Source organism: Protomyctophum parallelum (assembly GCF_964188405.1).
Source record: "Protomyctophum parallelum genome assembly, chromosome: 1".
In the NCBI taxonomy this organism is placed as follows: Eukaryota; Metazoa; Chordata; class Actinopteri; order Myctophiformes; family Myctophidae; genus Protomyctophum; species Protomyctophum parallelum.
In genome coordinates, this window is record NC_139697.1 from 62,797,720 (window position 1) to 62,823,782 (window position 26,063).

The 26,063-nt window shown below is 43.3% G+C and overlaps 1 protein-coding gene across 1 annotated transcript; it reads left to right on the forward strand.

Moving 5' to 3' along the window:
- Positions 1–1,426: 1,426 nt before the first annotated feature.
- On the forward strand, positions 1,427–17,478 carry LOC310857869 (protocadherin alpha-C2-like). The gene is made up of 4 exons (XM_083763830.1): positions 1,427–4,157; positions 8,258–8,325; positions 11,122–11,246; positions 15,026–17,478. The coding sequence occupies exons 1-4, from the start codon at positions 1,614–1,616 to the stop codon at positions 15,340–15,342; spliced, it is 3,054 nt and encodes a 1,017-aa protein (XP_083619956.1). The 5' UTR covers positions 1,427–1,613; the 3' UTR covers positions 15,343–17,478.
- The last annotated feature ends 8,585 nt before the right edge of the window (positions 17,479–26,063 follow it).

Consider the following 26,063-nt stretch of genomic DNA (forward strand, 5'->3'; position numbering starts at 1 on the left):
TTCAAAGTAGGCTACATGGGAAAACTGAGAAATCACTGCATAATGCATAACACATAACTGTGCCTCTATGGTGTTGAAACACTTCTTAACCGCTTTTGTACTGTTTTGTTGCCCCAGGTTATTGGGTATTTAAGCTCAACTTTATTGAAATGGTAATATGATTTTTTTAACTATTAAAATTTTAGGATGAAAGGCCTTTATTCACTTGAAACATTTGGCCATAGTTGAAAACTAAATTGTGCTAAAAACTAAAATATATAAAAAATAAGATGATATTGGCTTTACTAAATAAATAAATAGGTCTAATCAATGAATAAATTAACACATTCATAAATTCGTATAATTATGAATTAATGTATTTATTAATTTATTTATTTAATTTGTTTCTTTGTTAATGTATTACTTAATTCAGGAAGCTAGCCTATAACTCAAATGTAGCCTACTCATTTCCTTCAAGGAATATTGAGTTATTTGAGTTATTATCGCTTAGCCTACATATAAGCAACATGTAGGCTAATGATATGCAGCAGCGCCTTCATCAATGGGCTATAAGGCTACAGAAAAAAGAAATGAGACGTCTGCGTTATTGCAGCACGGTATAGGTTATCTCCTTCTCAGATACGATGATTCGAGTTGACAGTGTGAGGTCTAGCAGTGACACTGATCACTGTGTAGGGAAGATTGTGATTGTCAGTGCAATGCCTGCAGTCTGCTTCTCTGGCAGTCAGTCTGCTGTGTATTTACCCAAATGGTTGCCATGCGTGTGGGTTGCGCCCACTCGCCCAATGCGCTGCAGTCAGAGTCGCTACAGGCAATAACATGCGACTCCAGTTCAGACAAAGGAAGACAAATAAGTCCCCAGTCTATCAAACGACTGCACATGTTTGATGCGCTGGTGACACAATTAGGGTAACGTGTTTTAGACATGGCTGTGTGGTGCATATTGCAACACCAAGAGAGCAGTATTCTTCAACTGGTATAGAGACAGACAAAGCAATTATGGCTATAGTCAACGTTTGATAATTATAGCTAGGCTACCTGTCCTATACACCATGCAGTGTCCATTACACTGATTAGTCATTCGGGGTCCCACGAGTGTATAAATGACAAAATAATAACAACAATAGGCCTAATAATAATACTAATATGCCTAATCATAATAATATAATAGGCCTAATAATAATAATAATAATAATAATAATAATAAATGAGAGCGTTTTGGTTGTTTCGCCATTCAATGTCTGGGGTGTGTAATGGAGGAGAGGAGAGGAGAGGAGAGAGACGGGTGGGGAGGGGAGGGGAGCTTCTGGCTGCGCCAGTGTAGGAGACTGTGTGTGCGCGCCAGGGTGGGAGACGCAGCTCGAGTGGAAACACACCCGTCAGCCGCGCGCAAAGCAGACAGAAAAGGCAGCTAGCACGGACAAAGAAACTATGGGTGCGCTGGAGACTCTGGGTTCACCTCCGACGGTCAACGGGATGCATGATGTGCCACTCCTGCTCCACCCAACGGGAAACTAATTAGCCCACTTTAATGCGGTGGTGGGATGAGAGATATTGCGAGCTAAAAAGACGGAAAGTGTGTTTAATCCGTCTGCGGATTCAATGAGCTTGCAATGGCTTTTGCCGGGATATCATGTAACTGTATAGGAAATCACGTGCCTTTTTATTTTGTTCTATTTTTCTTATGTTGTGGCCTTTCGTTTGGACAGTTAAAATACACAATTCCGGAAGAATTAGAAAATGGAGCACTGGTCGGCGATCTCGTGCAGGACCTGGGACTGGATATTCGAAAGCTTGGAACCCGAAAAATCAAGGTAACCTCCAGCAGCGGTAAACGATATGTGAATGTCAGTCCCAAAAACGGGAGATTGTTTGTTAATGAAAGGATCGACAGAGAGACACTGTGTGACATCAGCGGCACCTGCGTCCTACATTTTGAGGTGCTTCTTGAAAACCCGTCCGAGGTGCACCATGTTGAGGTGGAGATTCTGGACGTCAATGACAATGCGCCGCAGTTCCCCAGTGACGAGTATCAACTGGAAATCTCAGAATCGGCTTTACCGGGAACTCGTTACCCCATTGAAAATGCCCAGGATCCAGACATGGGGTCCAACGCAGTACGCGTTTATCGACTTAGCCCCAACGATCACTTCGCTCTGGTTTCTAACAAACCCTCCATGAATGCAAAACACATTGAGCTGGTGCTCAAAAGGCCCCTTGATCGCGAGCAGACGCCTTACCACCAATTAATTCTAAGTGCTGAGGATGGTGGGACGCCAGAAAAAACGGGCTCGGCCAGAGTCAACGTGCGTGTCCTGGACTCCAATGACAACGTGCCCTTGTTTGATAGCTCCGTGTACAAAGTGAAACTGTTAGAAAACTCACCAAATGACACGCTTGTGATTAAACTGAACGCATCGGACCTGGACCAGGGCACCAACGGGGAAGTTTATTATTCCTTCAGCAGCTACACGCCAGAGAGAGTAAGGCAGATGTTCTTAATGGACACCAACACTGGGGAGATTAGAGTACGGAGCAATGTTGACTATGAAGAGACAAACTCCTATGAAATGTACATCCAGGCAATGGACAAGGGCCCAGGGGCTGTGGCCGCCCACTGTAAGGTGGTGGTGGAGGTGGTGGACGTGAATGACAATGTTCCCGAAATAGTGTTGTCATCGCTGTCCAGCCCAGTGAGGGAAGACGCTCGTGCTGATACAGTCGTGGCTCTGATTAGTGTCACTGACAGGGACTCAGGGGCCAACAAACAGGTGAGCCTGGAGATCCCCGCGGGCCTTCCCTTCAGAATCAAGTCGTTCAGAAATTACTACACTCTCGTTACCTCAGCGTTCCTTGACCGCGAGACCACTGCTGCCTACAATGTCACCCTCAGCGCCACTGATGGTGGAAACCCACCCCTCTCCTCTAAGAAGACCATACAGGTGGACGTGGCAGACGTGAACGATAACCCGCCGCGCTTCGAGCAGACGTCGTACACTGTCTACGTGACCGAGAACAACGCCCCCGGGGCCTCCCTGTGCACTGTGAAAGCGCAGGACGCAGACATCAGCGAGAACGCGCGCATCACCTACACTGTGCTCAACGACAACAATCACGGCATCCCTGTCACCTCCTATGTGTCTGTGAAGGCTGACACGGGCGAGGCATACGCCCTGCGAGCCTTCGATTACGAGTCACTCAGGGAGTTTCACTTCCAGGTCAAAGCTCAAGACGGAGGCATCCCCCCGCTCAGCCGGGTCGCCACCGTCTACATCTACATCATGGATCAGAACGACCACGCTCCGGTGATAGTCAACCCCAAAGCCAACGGAACGCGCTCCATCGAGACGGTGGTGAAGAACGCAGAACCCGGTGCCTTGGTGATCAAGGTGGTGGCGTACGATGCCGACGCGGGCCCCAACGCCTGGCTGGACTACATTCTGGAGCAGGCCACGGACATGGACCTGTTCAAGGTGCACGAGCACACCGGAGAGGTCCGCACCACGCGCCGCGTGCTCGAGGACAACTCCACCTCCTTCAGCCTGACCGTGCTGGTGAGAGACCATGGCCAGCCTGCTCTCTCGTCCACCGCCACCATCAACGTCGCCGTCATGGAGGTGCCGCCTAAGGTCATCCCTGACCCCAAGAGGATTATCCGACCTCACAGCTCGTCGGTTTTCTCCAACGTCACCCTGTACCTGATCGTGGCCTTGAGTGCGACCACCTTCGTGTTCCTGGTCACCGTGGTGGTGTTGGCCATCGTGCGCTGTCATGCCTACTGCTCCCAACCGGGCTCCTGCTCGTCCTGCTGCAGGTCACAGAAACCGCCCCTGGATGGCGGGAACGTCAGCGTAAGTGGCGCCGGAGGCCCCGGCGGCGGGGGGCAACCCAACAACAATGTGGTGCTGCGGAGGGACCTGAAAGTAGAGCCTCACTACATTGAGGTGCGCGGCAATGGCTCTTTGACCAAGACTTACTGCTACAAGACCTGCCTGACAGCCACCTCTGGCAGTGACACTTTCATGTTCTACAACACTGGGCGTCCCATCAGCGGCACCTGGGGCAGTGGTGGGGGAGCGGAGCGTTTCTTCACCAGCGGAAGTGGATTTGTACGCCGGCTGAGTATGCCTGATGCATCACTGCAGATCTGTCCAGAGGTGTGTAATACTTTTTTCCCCATGTTTTTTCTGCCCCCCTTGCTTGGTGTCACTGACTGATAACACAGTAACAATAACACACAACCATTTTAGCCATTCTAAGTCACAAATCACCACATTGATTATGTCAGTAAGCCTGTTACACAGAAGCATATTTTTCGAGGGCCGCTAGCCCCTCCTATATGTCCAGCTTTGATTTTTCATAGTGCCATTATTAGCTGTCAGTAATTATGTCCACAATACGTCAAGACAATGAGAATATGTCAGGTTATTAACCATTCCTATTAACTGCTGAAGTGAATGATTTTGGGCCCTTATTCTCTTTGTTCTGTGCACCCCCCCACCCAGCTGAGCACTCACACTGCATTAGTGTCAGTACTGATGTGTTTCAGGAGGCCTGCTTTATTTCTGCTGGTTCAGGGATTTATGTTTCAGTTTGATGTTGTCATCACATCTACTCTAAGGACAGCTCCGCTTGCTTACTCTATGCAAAATGGATTTGACCTCATCTCACTTTGTTCTCAGTTCTCACCAGTTTGACGTACTACCAGTAGTACCAGTATGAGCTGCATGTGAGTTTGTTGTGTGGAGTATAGAGGGTATGCGCATGCATAAAGTCTGTGGCCAATCGAGTGGCAAATCGAGTGGCAAAGTGAGTTTAACATGATATAATGCAATCAGATAGGACTTTTCTGTTTGGATGTACAGTATGGGCTGTCAAGGCCAGAAAGTAGTTTCTTTGCCACTCAGTAGGCGTTCCCGCATAACTTCCGGGTATGATGATGATGTCACACGCATAGCCTCTATTAGTACACTTTCTCAGCAATGCACTGCTTTAGATTAATTATTTATACAGTTGTACAAATTCATACCTGGAAATAATTCTGTACCTCGGATTGGTTCACCACATGAACCTGAACCTATTCTGAGCATGTAAAGGGGTGAAAATAGCATACAAGTTCGCATTCAACGCATTGCAGAATGGCACATTGCGAGTTTGTAGGCCTATGTCAGCAATTTTCTTCAAAGAGATTTGTGTATAGGGAAAAGGGGAGTGGGTCTAGGATAGGCCCTGGTCGGGTCATTCAAGTAGGTTTTGGTGGTTAAGCTTGACAGGACATTAACTGCATGTCAAGTTGGAATTAGAACAGCTTGGTTTTGGATAGAAACATTCTGGTTTCTCTTTTTCATTTTGTCATAATATCATATCTGGCAGATGTGTCTTTCACAGAACCAGAGGTTTGAGGTCGCAGTCAACTAATCTGCAGATTATTGCAGTACTTTTAAGGAGGGACATACCATATTCAGTTCATGTGCGCTTTAGTTAACTGGGCTGTGCAATGTGCATCCATGGGATTTCACTGTTTGTAGGATTTTGTCTGTTTAATTGGCGTGAACTCATGCTTACAACAACTAGAGGTCTGGGTTGCCTGCTCTAATAATATAAGCTTGTGTACCAGTTTTGTAGGACTCAGATGTTGGCTTGTGTTAACTGTAACTGTATGGTTATCTTTTGACACAGTTCATTGTTGTCACACCATCACTCTATCACTAAACACCTGCCTGTAAACAAACCTAACTTCCATGATGTCACTGAGCATCATGAAGGTAGTAAAAGACCTATACCCACCTCAGACATCAGCAACATTATGAAAATTACCAATATATAATTGTCCGGGTGAAAATCACCCGTGTCTAGTGTTCTAGGGTTAAATGCATTTCAAAATGTGGATTGATTTGAAAAATCTTATTATAATAATTACATTAATTAGTACCAATGTTGGACAATGATTTTCCCACTTAAGAAAATACAAACAAATGCAAATAAAATCAATACAAAATAAATAACATGAAAATGATATTATGGTCTATGCACGTGAGCTGCAAATTGATCAGAATGTATTGACGGTAGAATGGCATTTTAAAGAATACTCAACTAATAAACTTTGGTCCTGGAGTTATTTGTCACTGTGGGTTTTCATTTAATATTTTCCCTGAAATGTAAGCTGAATGATGAATCACACAAGATAATGGAACTTAAGTGAATATCTGTAAATTATCTTAATTTGGAATAACTACAGTACACAGCAAAAGTCTGTGTACAGTACACAGCAAAGGTTTCTAGACAGTGTAAAAAGGAATTGTTTTTTTTTTACACTCCCAGATCATGGTTTTAAACAAAAAAAGAGCACAAATAAAATTAATTTTGTTTGTCGGTATTGCATACAAGCACAGAGAAATTTGAACTCTACTTGAACCCGAGTAGACAACGTCTGCAACATGTCTTTGTAAATGTAATCTCCGTCTGTTGAAGGTTTCAAGATTGAAATATTTTGTTCAGTGTCAGGTCATTGGCACGATAAGATCAGCAGTCTACATCTAGATGAGTCATTAACAAACATACGAGGGCATAAGTCATTAGTAGACTCTGAAACCCAGACGTTTTTAGTCATTAGTAACACACTAATAGAATTATTGGCCAAGAGTGCCCATGAAAATGAAATGAACCTCTAGCATCTGTTTCCCATGCCCATGAATTTGATTTACTCATAGGTCTCCCTGCAGAAAATACTCCTCTTCTAAATTGAGCACTGGGACGCAGCTGTTGAATTACTATTCTTTCTTTCTCAGAAACATTGGCTGTGTCTGTGTCCAGTACAGTATATGAATACCACATATGAATACCACATGTTAGCAATAACCAATGGTAAACAATTACTATTAATGAATACCTCTGAAATACTGAAAATTACTTAAAAGTAGCAAACAGCAGCAGAATTAAGCACTACTTGATAAGAAACAATTGACCAGAGAATTTCCTAAATCCGATATATCAGACACATTTGTCTGACATTGGGAACAGCACACATATAAATGTTACTTCCTTCCATTGCTGTCAGATTTCAGTTTGTCTGACCATGCACAAAAATAAAGAAAAATCTACATGTAAGATACAGACGAACACATCAAATTGCAATATAAAAGATAACATACATGGTTACATTGACCTATTTAGTAATAACCAACAGTACATACAGTTAGCAGCATCTAATAGTCCATGTCAATTGTGGTGTCAGATGTTCGAACATTAGAATAATTAATTCATTCATGACTGATCTGAGACAGCACATGCTTCATTCACCCCGCTAATACAGAGGTGGAGGATGTGGTTGCCTTGGTGATGACAGAGGGCTTCCACTCATTGGAGCAATAATTTACCAGGGTGCTGTTGGGTGTTCCTTGCCCATAGCACTCAACCCATCCCCATGAAGAGCAGGCAGATTTACTCTCCTTTAACACACTCACAAGGCTGTATAACAATACATTTACTTATACCGGCGTACAGTACTTGAGTATACATTTGTGGTGTATAGAGGTACATATCTACTGTACACTGTATCTGTACATTAATGAGTTAACCACTAAAGCCCTACAATCTCACAACCAGTGTGTGAGATTGTAGATTTTCACAATTGTTGATGTTTTAGGAAAAGTTCTGGGGAATGTTTAATTTTTACTTAGTAATTTTGTATTACTTTTTAAAGCATGTAACCTACTTTTGATTTTGAATAATATAGTATTTTTAAAAGCCCCACTGAGGCACATCTACTCTCACGTTTACAGAGAAACAGGAAAGCAAGATTGGGTGTCTGTGGATCCATCAATATAGCTTTCAAAGTCCTGACCCTTTTAACCACTAAAACCCATAGTAAACTAATACTTAAATGGCCAGGGTCGGCTCTGTACTTGGTCCGCTCATTACTCCCCCAAAACACCATCATGTCTTTGCTGAACATATCTGATTACGATGCATTGTGAACTTGTAGATTTGGTATTCTTGCTCAGAATAGGGATGCTAGGTTTCAAGTGGTTGTAATCTCTCCACTTACGTGTGCGTGTGTGCGTACAGTATGTGCGTGCGTGCGCGTGCATGCATGCATGTGTGTCTGTGTGCTTGCGGCTGGCCAACTGCAGTGCTTATATCAGATCCCGGGCTGGGATGTGTGGAATGATTTATTGATGAGACCTCAGCCTAGCCTGGCTTCACTTTGTATGAGATCAAACTAATCCTTCCCTCTCTCTCTCTCCCTCTCTCTCAGCCCAAAGCCCCCAATGCTGACTGGAGATACTCCGCATCTTTGAGGGCAGGGATGCAGGGGATGCAGGGGTAAGCACTTTACCCCCTATTTTCGTTTCTCCCCCCTCCCCCTAACCTTTAACTTTTTTGTGACTTTGGGTCTTTGACAACAAGAAAAGAAAATTATGCAAAGCCACACTACAGCACATCCAGAGTGCCATTATATTGATCAAGGATGAGGACTTTGAGCCCTTTCTGAGACAATAGATCATCTTTAGACCATGACACAGCAGAACTGCTCACGCATGCAGTAGCTTCACTCCACAAACACACACATGTATCTTTAGACACAATGTAAGATCACAGATGAGCAATTGCCACTGTCAGTCACAGCTAACCAGTCTCTATTGGAGTATCAATGGGTTCCAATTCCTGTTGCTCTGCAGTGTGATATTATATAGGTCATCAACATTCTGCATGTCCTGTCCCCCCCCCCCCCCCCCCCCCCCGGTACAAGAAGCATGAAGGACAAATGAGCCGACTATGACCTTTCTCAGATCATCGTATGCACACACATGCACGCACACAGTATACATTGCACTACTACCTCTCCAAATCCTTGCAGACTGCAGATGACATTTGTTACCCCCCTATAGTAGATTTGTTGATAAAACACTTATACGATTTATATACTTTGTCCTGTGACGACGTTGCAAGGCCAAAATAACTGACAGCTTCTACTAGATCTGCTATTTTAGGAAAAGTGTTTGAACATTTTTCAGCTATGATGATATGCCCAAAATAGGGATGTTTGCTTGTTAGTTTTTTTGGTCAGAATAAGAGTATTTCATTACATTTTCATACCATAATCACGAATGAGTTCTTAGTATTATATTTTAAATTTAAGTTTTTATTGATTGTTGTATTCATTTACGTCTCACATTACTCTTCCATACAGCCCCTTCCATTTTCTTTTTTTCTTTCAGTGATCAATACTATGTATAATTAATTAGGCATGGACCACAACAAAATACTAACTCTGGTTATTATCAGAAATGTTGTGTGCAGTTCTTTTAAATGAATTGTTACAGTGTGAGAACAGTTCCATATTATTCCATCCAACTCAGTAATTACTTGGTATAATAAAATAAAAATCACACCCGTGTGAAGTGAGGGGCCCTCTTATCATCATACATCACATTCCATGCGCATCCAATCAAACCATCACAAATGTAATTCCGGCCAATCACAATTTGCGTCCTCACTTTTGTTTTCAATGTTTGTGTTTACACATTTTTGTCTTCAACATTTTGTGTTTACACACTTTTGTCTTCAACGTTTGTGTTTACACAGACCCTCAAAGCTGGACCTAGTAGCGCCCCTCAAAAATTCTTACTCTTACTCTCTAGTCTAACTGCTCAAAAAACAGTTATGACAATAAGTCTACAGAAATGAGCAGGGCAATTGAAAGCTTCCTGGCCTGGGGTAGGTGCAGCATCCAGTTAGTGCACGGAGCCGTGAGCAGCCGAGTTCCAATCCAATCGCACTCTTGTCTTGTCTCACACATCTCTGTACTCTCTGCCCTCTCGTTCCTGTACTCTGGACTAATAGTAAATACATGTACAATAAAAGCCTTCCTTCATTGCCGTTATAGCCCTGATGTGGACTGTGGAGTGATAGTACATTATGTGTATCATCATGTCATACTATAATCATTGTATGATAAATTAAATGATCAATAGGTTGAATTGCGATTGACCAATAGCTTTTAAAAATGATAGCTCCTCTGCATCCTCTGCAGTCTTCACCTCCACATAATGTCCCACACTGCACACAGTCAAATAACAACCCTCCAACATCTTACACTCCAAGCATGATAGCTATAACTATCACTATTGTTTTAGAAATGGTTCTGGATGTCATCGTCGACACCACAACTATACTGTATAACAACAACAACATCAGTGTGGATGTTAGTGTTAACATAATTACACTTAGTTATTGTGCTTGGTGTGACGCCTCGTTAAGCAAGCACAAGTAGTGTAGTAGTGTAGATACAAGACCTTCATTACTGAGCCCCATTCCTCATTTAGACAGCCAGGGTAGACGTCCTATTTCTAAACTTGCCGCACCCAGGCTGGGGTGGTGATTACTACTGTATGCCTCTGTATTATATTCTCTAACCTTAACTCTCTAAGTTAAGTGATCTTATACTACTTAACTATATGCTACGTATCCCTTCTCATTTAACTGTTTGCTACTTAATTCCCTGACTTAACGCCGCTTAGAGTGCATTTGACCATTTTGAATGTTATGTCAAATCTATCACCTCAAAAAGACAGAAAGAAAAATGGAAGATTTACAGAGACAGGTATTCTCACACGGACAGCATACGAACATATATTATATAGTGCTGCATTGCAGAGGCCAAGGCTAGGGTAGCTACAGCTATATAAGCCCTACAGTATCTTCATTTTCAATGTGTGGACAAATCTGTTTTTCCTCGATTGTATACTGTTCACTGTTCTGTTTTGCTTTTCAAAATGGAGATAAACATTTACATTATACTGTAGGAACTATCTGGTCATAATGATGTATATGTTATTATCTGATGTTTAGTAAGGGCCTGCTTGTACATTTCACTAATACCTTGTTGACAATACCTTGTTAATGCTATGATAGCTGTGGTTCTTTCCCCCATCTGTGCTCAGAAATGATACTTGAGTAAAGTAAAGTTGTGTAACTGCTTTGGCATCTGATCAGAATTTTGTCCTTGACTCGCCAGCAGCCAATACATCGCAGTTGCACAACGGCACAATGCAGTGGTGCAACAGATGCTTGGCTGTTTCTAATGCACGTCTGGGAATGTGTGTTTTTGTGTTCCAGCTCTGTCCACATGGAAGATGCCTCCTCCATGATGCAGGGCGCTATGCAGGGAGCCATGCAGGGAGCCATGCAGGGAGCCCAGGGAATGCTGGTTCAAAACTGGCCCACTGTTTCCAGTGCTGCAGGTGAGAGCAAGCCTATCACGCAGGAACCACGGGGACGGTGCCAGCTGAGACACCAGAGACAGGCCTGGGGGTGGTAGTGGAGAGACCATGATAAACAATTACACAGACATTCACCCAAAAAAGATGTCAGCCATAAGACGAAGTGGCACAGATTGAAATAATCAGCCATGTAAAAAAAACAAAGGAAGAACAATATTTACAGCAGTGATACGTTCAAGATAATAATTAAGTGAATGTATAGATACTATTTAAATTGAACGTAGAAAGGTAGTGAGGCGAGACTTTGAGCCAATGGGTGGACAGTGGGGTGAGTTGTGTTGCTGTGCTCCAGTGAGAAGGCTTTACTGCTTGCCTAGGATGTGCTCACATTGATTTTCTGTCCACCATCTGGAATTAGAACGTGGGTATGAGGGACTATTGTGGAGGACAGCACAGTCACCCAGTCAGTCAGTCAGTCAGTCAGTCAGTCAGTCAGTCAGTCAGTCAGTCAGTCAGTCAGTCAGTCAGTCAGTCAGCCAGTGAGAAGGAGTCTGATTGAATCTATATGGGAAAGCTTCTCTCTGTGGGAAAAAGAGGGTGAATGGAAAGAGAGTGGAAAAGTTTGTCTCTTGACTTGTAAAGGGACTAGTAAAGGTAGGAGATAATGCAGTGTACTGAAGGTTTAGCATTGAGGCTTCATTTTAGAAGGGAGCCTTGTGTAACAGAAGAGGAGTGGCTCTGTGTTGCAGCCAGGTTGATTATTATGCAGCAGTGCTACATTTCCATTAATGTTTCGTGATGGCAATGAAGTTGTGTGTTATACTGGAGTGCATTTTCAAAAGGAAGACTGTCATTTCGTACATGGATTTTATTGCATGAGACTTGTGGCACTGTGGAAGGTGAGGGGTGATTAAAGGATAATAATGGAGTTATATAATGAGGATTGAGAGAAGCTATCACATTCAAAGCAATTTGGGAAAGGAAGATGAGCGCAGGAGAAATGCAGGCGCGCGAGAGAGAGAGAGAGAGGGAGGTATGGGGGGATGGAGAGAGAGAGAGAGAGAGAAAGGTAAAGAGGATTGGCAGGTTCCTGCAGTAGTGTTGTTGCTAGGGAACGCCATGTGACCGGTCGCTAGGCAACACTGTCTAACTGAGGGATTGCTGCAGCAACCGCACCCTCCTTCAGCAGGGAGTGGGCGAAGGCAGTTCCCATGGCAACCAGTCATATCTCTGAATTGAAGATTTAGAGACAGAGAAGGGGGGGGGGGGGGACGGGGGAAGGGTTGTACGACAGGTGTTAAGAGGAAAAGAGGGGGGTCATGCAGTACATGCCCGGAAACAATGCATACACGGATTGATTTGGAGTTATACCTCTTATGTGAGTGAAATCCTGTAATACAATGTGACATGTGCTCAGCTGTACGGCGTTTGACACTGCACGCTAAGATGGAAACGTAACAATGGACAAGTCTCACACACATTGGAGCACTCAGAATGTAGGACATTAGAAATTAGGTGTTACAGGGAGGGAGGGGGCTATATTGACCTGCTTACCAATGATTAATCCATCAGCCATTTCAAAGGGATGCTTGCAGTGAGACATGAGCTACAGTATGATCAAGCATAACCAGTGCTACATATAATCCTCCATATTAGCAGACACAATGACACTGGGCAAGCAGAGCATGTTATAGCTGCAGCACTTTGATCATTACATCCCCCCCCTCCCTTTAAACGATACACAGGCATTAATACGAATATACATTGCTGCAAAATAATCTAATGGGTTAAACGAAAGATGGAAATGTGATATGATATTGCAATGATGGATGCTTGACATTTTAAACTTGGTCACAGAATTTGGTAATACAAAATGTAATGTAGGATTTAATGTATTGACAAACTGCATGCATACCGGGGTGCATGTTTCTCTGTTCAGTCTTACTTCCCATGTAGTTGCATCACTTGCATGATTAAACTCTGTAACTGTGTACAGTACAGACACCTGCTTTACATTTACTGCCCATATTATATACATTGTTTAAGGGGGGGGAAATGACACTGATCACATTATGTGAGCTGGTCCATAGACTCAAACATAGACCTACACATCATAAATCACAAATTGACTTTCTCTAAGCGACAAGACACTTTGCATTCAACATTGTCTTCTCTGCATGCTTATCAGCACTATCTGACCACTAGAGTTTAACGAACGAACGCACGCATGCACGCACGCACGCACGCACACACGCACGCACGCACGCACGCACACACGCACGCACGCACCCAGTGGACAATTTGTTCACACTATCCATGTTCAATTAAAGGATCTGTCAGACACGGTATGGTCTGCATGTAGAGTCACAGTCACACATGGTTTAAATGCAATGACTTGTTGACCAGTTGTTTGGCAGCCTACACTACTACTCGTACTGTACAGCAGGCCGACTTTTCATTTAATAACGCACGCACGCAAACACGCAAGCACGCACACACGCACGCACATTGGACAATTTGTTCACACTATCCATGTTCAATTAAAGGATCTGTCAGACACGGTATGGTCTGCATGTATTTTTTGAATAGTCTACTTCCCATTGGGACGTGAGAATTCATTTCAGCACTCCAGCTATATCATAATCATAATTAGCCTACAAATGGGAAGAATCCCTTTTCAAGGGCCTGTGTTTGATCTAAATAAAGTACAGACAGAAAGTAGGTCAATGCAGAGGGAACTGGTGTGGTGGGCCTGAGAGCGACCACGTCTGCCCACCCCTTTCTGTTTCTCTCCATACATCTCTCATCTCATCTTGACTCTCTCTATCCATCTACGATCATCTCATTCTTTTTCAGTCTGTCGCTTCTATTATATCATGTTTTCATGAAATGTCACATAAAAGCTTGTCATAAAAGCTTTGTATCATATTTTAGTGTCTGAAGCTTTGCCTTGGTATACAGTCACTTTAAAGACTCTCTATGTCCCGAGATCCCCAGCACTGTCCTGCGAGGGTAGAATTACTTGCAATCATTCCAACAAATAGATACACACAGTCATTTTGCGGTGTAAAAAAAACAAACCTAAAAAGGTCAGATTCCCTCTAGTGTTACCTTCAATAGCATTACTGTCTGGAAATGATTTGCTCTCCATAACACTGTCCCCAATGTTCCCACTGTGTGTTTTTTCTTTGGCTTTGTTGTTATGTGTTCTTTTTACTGTATGATCTCGCTGTTGGTTGTGTTGCAGCATTACAGTGTATTCAGCTTTTTTAACCTTCTGTATATACGGCACTTTGTAAACCTTGAGTTGTGAAATGTGCTATATAAATAAAGTGGATTGCATTGGATTGATCCCAATGACACTGCTCTGCCAATGGTTCTTCCAACCTTGACTGACCCTTATAATACAGTACAAGGGCCAATCGAGGTTAGAACCTAAGCTGACATTAACCACTTAACCCATTCTGACCGGGCACCCATTTTGGTGTCAGCATCATGTTATGCTTTAGCTATTTAAAAATAGCAGATCTACAAGCTCATATCGCGCCACCGAGTGGCGCGATACGAGCTTGTAGGTCTGCTATTTTTGAAAAATCGAAGAGCGACTGACATTTCTAGAATCTGATCTCAGGTCAGAATGGGTTGATCAGACCAGTGTGTGTCCAGTGGAAACCTCGTATGAATCTGATCTCAGGTCAGAATGGGATAAGGAACTACTGGGAATGTGAAGATATACAGTTACAGTTAAATGAGTAACATTACATTTTCTTCTTTTTGCTCCCACATATGACCCGAATAAGATGGAGAGGGCGGGGGGGAGCTGTCACCTCCAGTGGGCGCAGGGATCAACTGTAACAGCTGGCAATTCCAGTATGGAGCCAGGGCGGCCTATGGTCCACCTCAGGCACTGAGACAGGCCGGAGAGATCCCGCCCGAGGCCTTCATCATCCCCGGCTCCCCGGCCATCATCTCTATCCGACATGAGCCGGGCGCCGCGGACGACAAAGGTGAATTCATAAGCTTCGGCAAGTCTAAGGACGACGCCAAGAAGAAGAAGAAGAAGAAGAAAGAGAAAAAGGAGAAGAAAGAGAAAGGAAAGGAGGATGAGGAAGAGTAGAGGAGACGGGGTGATGATAAAAAGAGAGCTAGCAACAAACTACTGTCCAAATTACTGAGCCTGAGAATGAAAAAAATCGCCAAATGCATATTTTTAGAAACAAGGAATCCTCCTTGGGGCGTATTTGCATAGACACTGTAAAGTGGCCATGCCCCCATTAGAAGACGTTTGGCTTCACTACACTATCATTCTGAATATGCCAAACAAACACCTCTTTGCTTTTCTTGGCCTGTTTAGGCCTATGACCTGAAGCCCAAGGCTCTGGGTAGAGAAATTGTTCTTAGCAGCCAGATATCTTCTATAGAAGGAAATGCAGGATCAAATCAAACAAACAGGAAGGATTGTATTGGGATAGAATATATATAGCCTTTCTGTGGCAATTACCTTCTACCCCACCCCTTCCTGAAAAAAAAACACCCCTGAAAAGGAACAGTATTTGTATCCGAACAGTATCAGCTTAGCCCCCCCAGCCCCCCCACGCACACGCACCCAACCCCTCACTCCACTCACCAATAGAGGTGAAGAGGATAGCAATCCTAAAAACGGAAACTGAGGCTTTCATTCCACAAGTAACATGGAAGCCTTTTAATAATTGAGAAATGTGACTTTTTGTACAAAATAACAAAAATAAAAAAGTAGCGGGGCACCTGACGATGTATGTACAGTCCATTGAGATTAGCATTACTATAGAGAATGTGGTACATTCTACATGGGGCATGTAGTTGACCACTTACAAAGATCTCTGCTCCCAGTGAAAAATAGCACAGTGCGGAGAGGATCTGGACCAGGTTGCACCAGCTATGCACAAGTTTGTTCCTAAGTTAGGGCTTAAAGCCCTTAGAAATTACTTGAGTTTGCGATTAGTAAGTTACTATATTGGGTTTTTACCATCAGTTCCTAACTATTTTTGATGGAACATAATTACAAAAATAGGCTGGCAACAATTCAAATTTTAGACTTGTAAATGAACTTTGTATGAGGATTGAGTTATAAAATGGTATGGACTTACTGAAAAAACTATGCTGTGTGCAGAAGAAAAAAAGACATGCTTTACTGTTAGTGCAATTCTGTGACTTTATATCATTTGCACCTGCTTTAGAGCTTGCTTGAATATTTAATTGTTACTTAGGTTTAAAGCTGCATTCTGTGACACAACACTGATAAGCAAGTGGAAGTACCACAGCAGGATGCTGTGATTCAAAGCCAGCTCTCCCCCTTCCTTGCGGCACCTAAACATTCATACAGCGCAGACATACAGTATGTTGTCATGGCTTGAGATATCAAAACGTGTTGCACAATGCAGCTTTACGTTTTCCAAACTTTTTCGTGGTGCCGCTGCTTGTATTTGGGTAACGCTGAAATCAGGACGTTGAAAGTCACTATACTTGCATTGTAATTAAGGAACCTTAGGGCAGCTGATTCAACCAGCCCCCTGACCTTGCCTTCTCTCATAGAATATGGCACAGGTCTTTGGGGCCATAGAACTACAGTGTATCAGAACACACTACAGTGTATCAGAAAACACTACAGTGTATCAGAACACACAGAGTCCTCCAGAACACAAAACGCTACCTGTCTTTATCTCCCTCTCTTCCTTAATCTCTCTCACACCGAAGAAACAAACGCACGCGCACGCACGTGTGTGCGTGCGTGCGTTCACACACACACACACACACACACACACACACACACACACACACACACACACACACACACACACACACACACACACACACACACACACACACATCTAACCTAGCTGCCAAGACTGAGGCCTATAACATTGCCATCCTTTCAGTAGGAGTGTAATATATGGCTGGGACACAGGAAAGTTGCGTGTTGCTTCGTTTCTGTTCAAGTCTGATCCTTCTGCTTCTGTCTCTGAATGTTAAATAGTTGTTCTTAAAAGCCCCACCCCACTGCCTCACCTGCTTAAGTGCTTGTAGGATTTGCTTGCCCGCTGCCTGTCCCCCCTTAACCTTACCTTAACCCCTCTGCTCCCGTTTCTTCTAATCAACATGGTTGGAAGACATCTTAACTATCTTCTGGTGATTTGTTCAAGTGAAACATGTTAAGGGTGTGATTTCACATTTATACTGTACATGTTGTGCACGCACACACACACACACACACACACACACACACACACACACACACACACACACACACACACACACACACACACACACACAACACACACACACACACACACCCAAGTGAACACATTGCATCTTCAGTATCAGTGCTTAAAGTGACCATTCAAAGTCCTAGCTGTTGATGGCAGATCAGTGTCATCTCTACCATTACCGTTTTGATATTGAAATGTCGCCTTACAGGACCTCTGAGAGGTCAGCAATAAAGAGGACCGAGTATAGACTGTACCGTTAAGAAATATGAGAGAAGGTGGTGAAGGGAAAGAAGAAACAGGGCTATGAAGTAACAAACCAGGTAACAGCAGGAGTTGAAGTTGACTGAACTCCTCTTTCAACATAGAGAAAAAACAAGACTAAAGAGTCTAAAAGTCCTGCTAGCAGCCCCTGTGCTGATCCTTATACCCCATGTGAACTACAGTAAGTAGTTTGAAGCATTTGGCCAAAATTGTCTTCCTTATATCCCTGCGCTCGGCCATTAGATATTGAGGTTTCTGGTGTGCGACGTTTGGGCTAAGGGTGGTGCTAGAGGAAAAAGGTCAAGGAGATACCAAAATCAGCAGGGTAAGGTTCATCTTCTGGGGCACATGAAGGTGCAGGAAGGTGCATGGCAGTCCTGCCAGATATCTTGTTTGGGACCAAAGTGTTGGAAGGAACAACAGAGTATATCCTTATAGAGCCCCGTTACCAACAGGGATCAGAAACTACAGCTAAATAATTTCAACAAGACAATCCCCCCCCTTTACAATATACGAACCATAACTGTTCGGATATGAGCATGTTCATGATGCAAGTTCAAATGGGTTCAAAAGCAAGTGGAAAATGTTTTCTGGTTGAATTTTGTGTAGATACTGCACATATATTGTTTTTTTCCCCCCTTGTTGAGCTATCACTGGTGAAAAACATTTGGCAACACTCCTGCAGTAATACACATCAAAATATGAGTTTGCATCATCTAACTTGAGCTCTGTCTGAGGATTTGAAATAATGTTGGACGTTAAAAATAAAAAGGTTAGCCAAAAGAGAATGAGCAGTTATCAGCAAGCAACAAAAAAAAGATAAAGATGAGCAGGGTCACCGTTGACGTTGTGAGACGTTTTGACAGGAGTTATGTTGAATAATGTCTCACAATTGAATGGGTGTTAATTTGCATAGAAGGGTCCATTTGGTTCAATTTGTAGACTTTCAGATGAAAAAGATCACTCTGTACTACTCAGTACTGTGTATCTGCCCTCGTTAGGTTAGAGCAGTGGTTCTCAAAGTGGGGTCCAGGGAACCTCAGGGTTCCTTGAGGGGGTTCCAAATGGACCCTTAGAGGTCTGTAACTCTGAGCGTACAAATGGAACCAAATGGACCCGTGAGGGCCTCCCAGAGTTATGGGGGTCCATGAAATGTTCAAGCTTGAGGAACGACTGGGTTAGTGCTGTATGGGTCAGGTATGGTAGAGAGAGACAGTCTGACAGTCGACTTCAGAATGGAAAACTAAAGCTCTATTTCACAAGATCTTACCTTGTTGTTTTATTATTTTTGTATAGGCTGTTGTACAGGCAGTCATTGTAGGGGTAGAGAGGCGGGTTTTAGTGCTGCTATTGGTTTGAATCCTTCCCATAAAACACACACCGTGATCCCTTCAGGTGAACATAACTCTGTGCTGTCAGAATCACCAAGTGGCTGTTTGCATGTTATAAGCAAAGGAAACAGATACTATATAGATAATATATAAATATATATATATAAATATATATACATAGGTATGTTTTTCCACTGGGAAACGAGTATTGGAATATGTACACATCTAATACACACACACACGCACGCACACACACACACACACACACACACACACACACACACACACACACACGCACGCATGCACAGACACACACACACACACACACACCATTTACAAACAACAATTTATGAAAAAACTGGAAATACATTTTCTATCCTGCTGAAATTGAATTTAACCTTACATAATGCTGTAGTGTTATGCTATGATATACCTTTGTTATTTTTTATTTCTACCCTTATGATTTTTATTATTATGAAAATCTATTAATTTCACTTGTGTTAAGCTTTTAAATATTGATCAATTGAACCACTGTATCGTGAATCCAAATCCAATCCATTTATTCATCTTCCATATCTATGCCATACCCAATAGCCAATATATACAAAAACTAAAACAAAAAAATTAAATAATGAAATAAAATGACAAAAAAATGACATTGGAAAAGTTGATGTATTCTCTGCTTGTGTATAGTGAATGTTTCTCAGTCACTGGGTGTGTGTGAATGGCACTCATCTGTTGACTATGACAGTGCAGATCTGTTAATAACTTTTTTGTACACCTGCTTATCATTGTAAAGGTGATAATAGTGATTATTATGATTTCATCAATCTGGTATTGTGTTTTGTTAAAAAAAAAATGAATCACAAATAAAAATCTTTTTCTTAATTATGCCAAGGTGTGGTTTTATGAGTCTATATATGATTTATTTTACCATTAGAGATTATGTTTCCTTAGGCTCAGTGCCGCTGCATAACAAATACAATTCTACATTTTACATTATTGTCGCTGTCAGGTGGAAACCACCCCTGTACTAAACTGTTCTTTTTAAAATTATTTTCAAAACATGTAAAACACTACAAGCTCACGACGCGTCTGAGACGCATTGTCTATTGAGTATTTGGACACAGTCTGCAACATAATATTATTCATTTAAGTTTGTTTGGAAGCCAGATTATCAGTCGTAGTCACACAGAAATGAAAAGGCACAGGTAAGAGCATACTGCTGTCCAGACAGAGGCTATTTCTGACTGGGTGTGGGTACAAACTACTAGCAGATATATGCGATAAGGGGCGGCAAGATGCCGTGAGCGACAGGCGTCTCTTCCTGGTTTTTAAACAGCTGGTGGATGGAAATGAAGCTCCACCCACGCTGCAATTTGCAGCGTAGGCCAGAAAAACGGAAACGCTTTGCCGACACTGCAAGACTGTGCAAGTTGCAGTGTGGGTGGAGTTTCATTTCCATCCACCAGCTGTTAAAGGGACACTTCACCCTTTTTGCAAAAAAGTATATGTTAATGACGTTTAGAAGCTTTAGAACACTTTCCTGGGGGTCTTTATGTATGTAATATGTGGTTTTAGATATTTTAGATTGTAGCAGTGAGTACAGTGTCTCTGATGTCATGGACACTGGTCTCACTACCTTCCTGGACTACAATTCCCATAATTCTTTGGTGCACTGCTCCTCATTGTGGATAGGGGGATGGCTGTCCTACTGAGACAACATGTAGTCCAGGAAGGAAGTGAGCCCAGTGTCCATGACATCAGAGACACTGGGCTCACTGCTACAATCTATAATATCTAAAACCACATATTACATACATAAAGACCCCCAGGAATGTGTTCTAAAGCTTCTAAACGTCATTAACATAATTATCTTTTTACAAAAAGGGTGAAGTGTCCCTTTAACAAAAAACAGGAAGAGACTCCTGCCGATCGCACCATCTTGCCGCCCCTTGCCCCGTATATCTGCTTGTACCCTGTGCGTGTGGATGGCTGATTTTATCCTTGTGCATCTATCAGCTTTATCCACAACAGGTGTGTAGGAGGCGTCTTATTAGTTTGACCCAGGCCCAGTTTGCCATTCGCCAATGTCTCCCTACAATTACTGTATATATAATATAATGTAAAAGTAGAAAACCCCACCACTCTATAGTTGAGTAGTAGCAGGTTGCCTTGTTGGTGGTGGGCGGGGCCACCAATTAGCACACATGGGGACTATATTGAAACGACCAAAAAGACAACAAGACAGCAAGAAGACTAGATGGTGTCACATCCAAGAAACATGTCTCACAGTCTAGCTGTAACATAATGAAGGGAATACAGGCCTTAAACCCATCAACTATAGTGACTTTTTGAAGGAGGACATGGGCTACAGTATGTTATTGGCATAGCTCAGATTTGTAAGACCAACAGATCAATCAATCAAAAGAAACAAGGCAAATGGACAAGAGAATGTCCCTAGGCTGTCTAAGTTATACGTGTATATATATACATGAACTGTAAAACCTAGAACCACCACTAGTCACCGGCGCCTCTTGGTTACTCCATTGTCTGCCAGGAGATGAAAGCTCATATAGTCAAAAGGACATGGGATGAATTAGCCAGTATTAACTGCTTCATCATCATCCTCTGAGCATTGTATGTGATTTAGATAGAATGGAGTTGGCAGACGGCAAATGGGCAAAAGCCTAGATTTGAACTGTACCGACAGATTACCGCACCATGTAAATGTCAGATCAGCCATACACGCGGTGCTGTTGCCTGGAGCATAGGCTGTCAACATAGGCTTGCCAGGTATAATGGACACCAAGGTACTTATAAGCCAGTAAGCCAGGTAAGGAAATACACGGCAGATCTAAGGTTAAAGAAAAAATGTAATCCTGAACAAGATGAATGCACAGGAGGTTATGCGTGCGGCAATTCACATTTTCCTTTAAACTAGTTCAAAAGGTTGACCAAGGGCGTAGCTTTCTGCCGTATAAATGCCCTTTGTTTGGTTGACTAACCATTTGAGTTTGTAACACATACTGTAGGCTACACACAAAAAAAGTCATCCAAGGAAGTATCAACTGTGACATCCCATGTTCTGTGTGAATGTCTGAGGAAAGAGCACCATCTAGTTGGAACCCAGAGGAACCATCATTTCAGAATGCTGCCCCTCCCTGTATCTTCTTTTCTTACCAGCAATTCTGACCCCTGGAGGTCACTGCTAAGAACTGCAACTGACCCATATTCACTTTTCATCTCATTTTGTGTCTATTCAACACAAACCTCTACTTGAATATCACTGACGTGTACGTTTGTTACCGTTTCTGCCTACAGTGGCACATCCTACAAACAATCAAGGCAACCTCACACCCGTGGCTCCGTTTTCTTTTCATGACATACTTTTGACGGGCGCCAGCCCCTCCTATGCCCAGCTTTGAGTGTTTGTGTATAAAGACAAACATTGTGCAAACACAAACATTGAAGACAAAAGTGAGGGCGCAAATTGTGATTGGCCGGCATGATTGGGTGGGAGATGTGCCATTGGTTGAGAATGAGATGATGTATGATGATAAGAGCGCCCCTCACTTCACACAGGTGTGATTTTTATTATGAATTATAATGAAGGTATTATTAGTATTATTATAATTAATACTTATTATTAATATTACTACCCAGTAAGACGCCCTAAGGGCGAGAAGCGACCTCGCCCTAAAGGATGAAACTGAAACTGAAACTACAGGTCTGGGAATGCCTATGTATGGACTTTTTGTTATTGACGTTTTCGGGCCAGGCAGGGTGAAAAATGTGACGTTTCGGGCCTGTTGGGAACTTTACTTTTCGCCGGCTGACAGGCGTGGCTGCACTAATAACTTTGGGGCATGCCCGTCTAGAGTTTGAATGGACAGGTATGAGTCAAAAGGGAGACATCGAAGAGGAAGGACGGATGGGGAAGGATCAACAGCTAGAATGTCAGAACAGGTCAGCTCCATATATGGAGATCTAAGGGTTTGAGGTCAGATGTAGAGTTGCTGGCCCGACTCCATATATGCAGATCTAGGTGACGATCCAGTCTTCTCCATGTATGGCTATCCAGGGTTTGATGAGGTCAGTGTCGTGATCTTCATATGTGGAGACGGACATATATGGAGCATGTCACGAGGCGTGATGGACTATCGGCCATATATGGTGGTGTGATGTCACGAGTGTCACAGTATGTGGCTCTGTGTTGCCATACTGTGGCTGTGTGTGGGCGTCGGCTTTCCTCCCAGCTTCCAGCCTTGGCACACCTGTCTGTGGTCACCTCATCGCACTCAATTGACACACCTGCCGGCCATCAACTCCTCAGCCCTGACAGTATTTATACCCTGGTCTTCACTCCACTCATCGTCAGATCATTGTTCAACCTTTCATGGTAGTACTATAGCTTGACTCTAGCCAGTGTTTATGTTCTAGTGAAGTTATAGTCTAGTTATATTTCCTAGTATTTGCTCCTGTGTTTCCTGCAAACTCAAGCTCTTCTCCTCTCCTCCAGAACCCAGCTCACCTATATGCTACTGCCTGCTCGTCTGCCTGCTGCCTGCCTGGACTGCTTTCCTCATCCTCCATGTTTGTTTGCCATGCAACCCTGAACCCTCCACAATCTGCAATTCACCATATTGTGAATAAATATCTGAATTTTGCTCCTGTGTTTGGCTCTGCATTTGGGTTCAACTTTCTGCTACCGTGACAACGAGGCATGAATCACTGACAACCATATATGGAGGCGTGACGGACGGTCTGACTGACAGGTTTTGTAGATTTTCATAGTGTGTATTAGTGTATTATATTGCGATCTACAGTAGCAAAATATAATAATAATAATAATAATAATAATAATAATAACCAGTAAGACGCCCTGAGGGGCGAGAAGCGCATGCACACATCCGCCTGGGTGAGGGCAGACTGCCTGGCATGGGGGGGGCAGATCAACATATGGAATGAAATTTGTACTGGACTTGAATGTCAGAACAGGAAGGACGGGTGGGGAACAGAACAGGTCAACTCCATATATGGAGATCTAAGGGTTTGAGGTTTGAGGTCAGATGTATAGTTTCTGGCCGGCTCCATATGCAGATCTAGGTGATGATCCAGTCTTCTCCATGTATGGTTATCCAGGGTTAGATGAGGTCAGTGTCGTGATCTTCATATGTGGAGATGGCCATATATGGTGGTGTGATGTGTCACAAGGCGTGACCATATATGGAGGCGTGATATCACGAGGTGTGACCATATATGGAGGCGTGATGTCACGGTGATGTCACGAAGCGTGACCATATATGGAGGTGTGATGTCACAAGGCGTGACCATATGTGGAGGTGTGATGTCACGAGGCGTGACCATATATGGAGGCGTGATGTCACGGTGATGTCATGAGGCGTGACCATAGGCGTGTCATAAGGCGTGACCATATGTGGAGGTGTGATGTCACGAGGCGTGACCATATATTGAGGCGTGGGTTGACTGACTAACTGACGGACGGACAGACGGACGGGAGATGCAGGTTTTCATAGTAAATGTGACCTACAGTCGCGATGAACCAGTATCGTAGCATTGTGGTCCAAAAATAAATAAACTGTCTCAGCGATATTGTCTGATAGCGTCTGTTTATAGCGACATTTTGAATAATTTGACGGCAGTAACATTAGTGTTTTCTCTCAGTCAGTTGATTCTTTATATCCATATGAGTCAATGAGACGCGATATGAAAAGGTTGCGCTCCTGTCACTTTGGGGGATAAACGTATGTACAGAAACAAGGCTGTTTCTGAGGACATTTCTCAATGCACTTTCGCACAAAATACAACTAAAGCATGAAAACCTACAAGCCAAGGCTCTTCAAAGCACATGTGAGGAGGAAAAGGGCAGCATTACAGGCAAGAGTAACGATTGCCAGAGTATGGCACGAGTGTGTGTGTGTGTATGACATCAGGACTTCGGTAGAGATTTCACCGTCTGTCCACTTGTAGTGCTGACATATGAAGTGACATTATTCCGGTAGAGCGTCACAGCCCTGCGGTCGCTTCTCGCCTTTAACTTAAGGCGTCTTACTGGTTATAATGTTATGACTCGAATGTGGTGTGACCCAAATGCACAGCAAGGAGAGGCAAAGCAGAGTTAATTAAGCCCACCCGGGCAGATTTTTATTCACAAACACGGGGGGTGAAGAGAGTGCAGGGATCCGTAGGCTGCCCCACAGAGCTCGGGTCCCGGAAACACTGGAGAGGAGAAGAGAAGGTTGAGTCAATGGCAGGTTCACAGAGGAGAGAAAATAACAGGCACAGTAACGGTGTGACGTTTAACTGTCTAACTCTAAGCACTGAGGACCTAAGTCTGTCCGTCTAACTTACCAACCATAGACTGGTGAAGAACTGGCACCGAGCTGCAGACAGGCCTGGCTCTTGTAGACTCATCAGCTGATTGCAGACGACGCTCAGGTGGGGAGGTTGTAACTGGAAGAGAGGTGCTGTGGAGTGCTCTGGAGCCCTCTGGTGGCGCTGAAGGGCCCAGAACACCCACAGCATACAGGTGTGAAGTCGCGTTAAGACCTGGAAAGCGTGGTCAATGGTGTTTGGCCACTCAGAATAGCCAAATGGCATTGGTCACACCTCCAGGTCTTAAGTGAAGTAATAGGACATGGTACTTAAGACACGCATAATAAAGGCCACTGGCTCTGAAGTTTCTGAACCAATCAGAGAGTCATATCCCTTCAGGCGATAGGACGGTAGCTAGGGACGGTAGCTATGCTATACGCAGGACGCATGGAGTGTGTTTATTTACAAGGCAGATAGTTGGCCAGCTGTAGGCCTACCAGTTTACTGTTATGTGGCTTATTTCTACCCTATAATGTTTTCAGATACATATTTTAGCGTGATGATTAAGTTGAAACGGGGAATGGGAATAAAAACGGAGGATTTCTGTAATCAGTATAGCAGCTGATCAAATAGAATCCATTTTCGGGGTTTTTTCAGGGTTT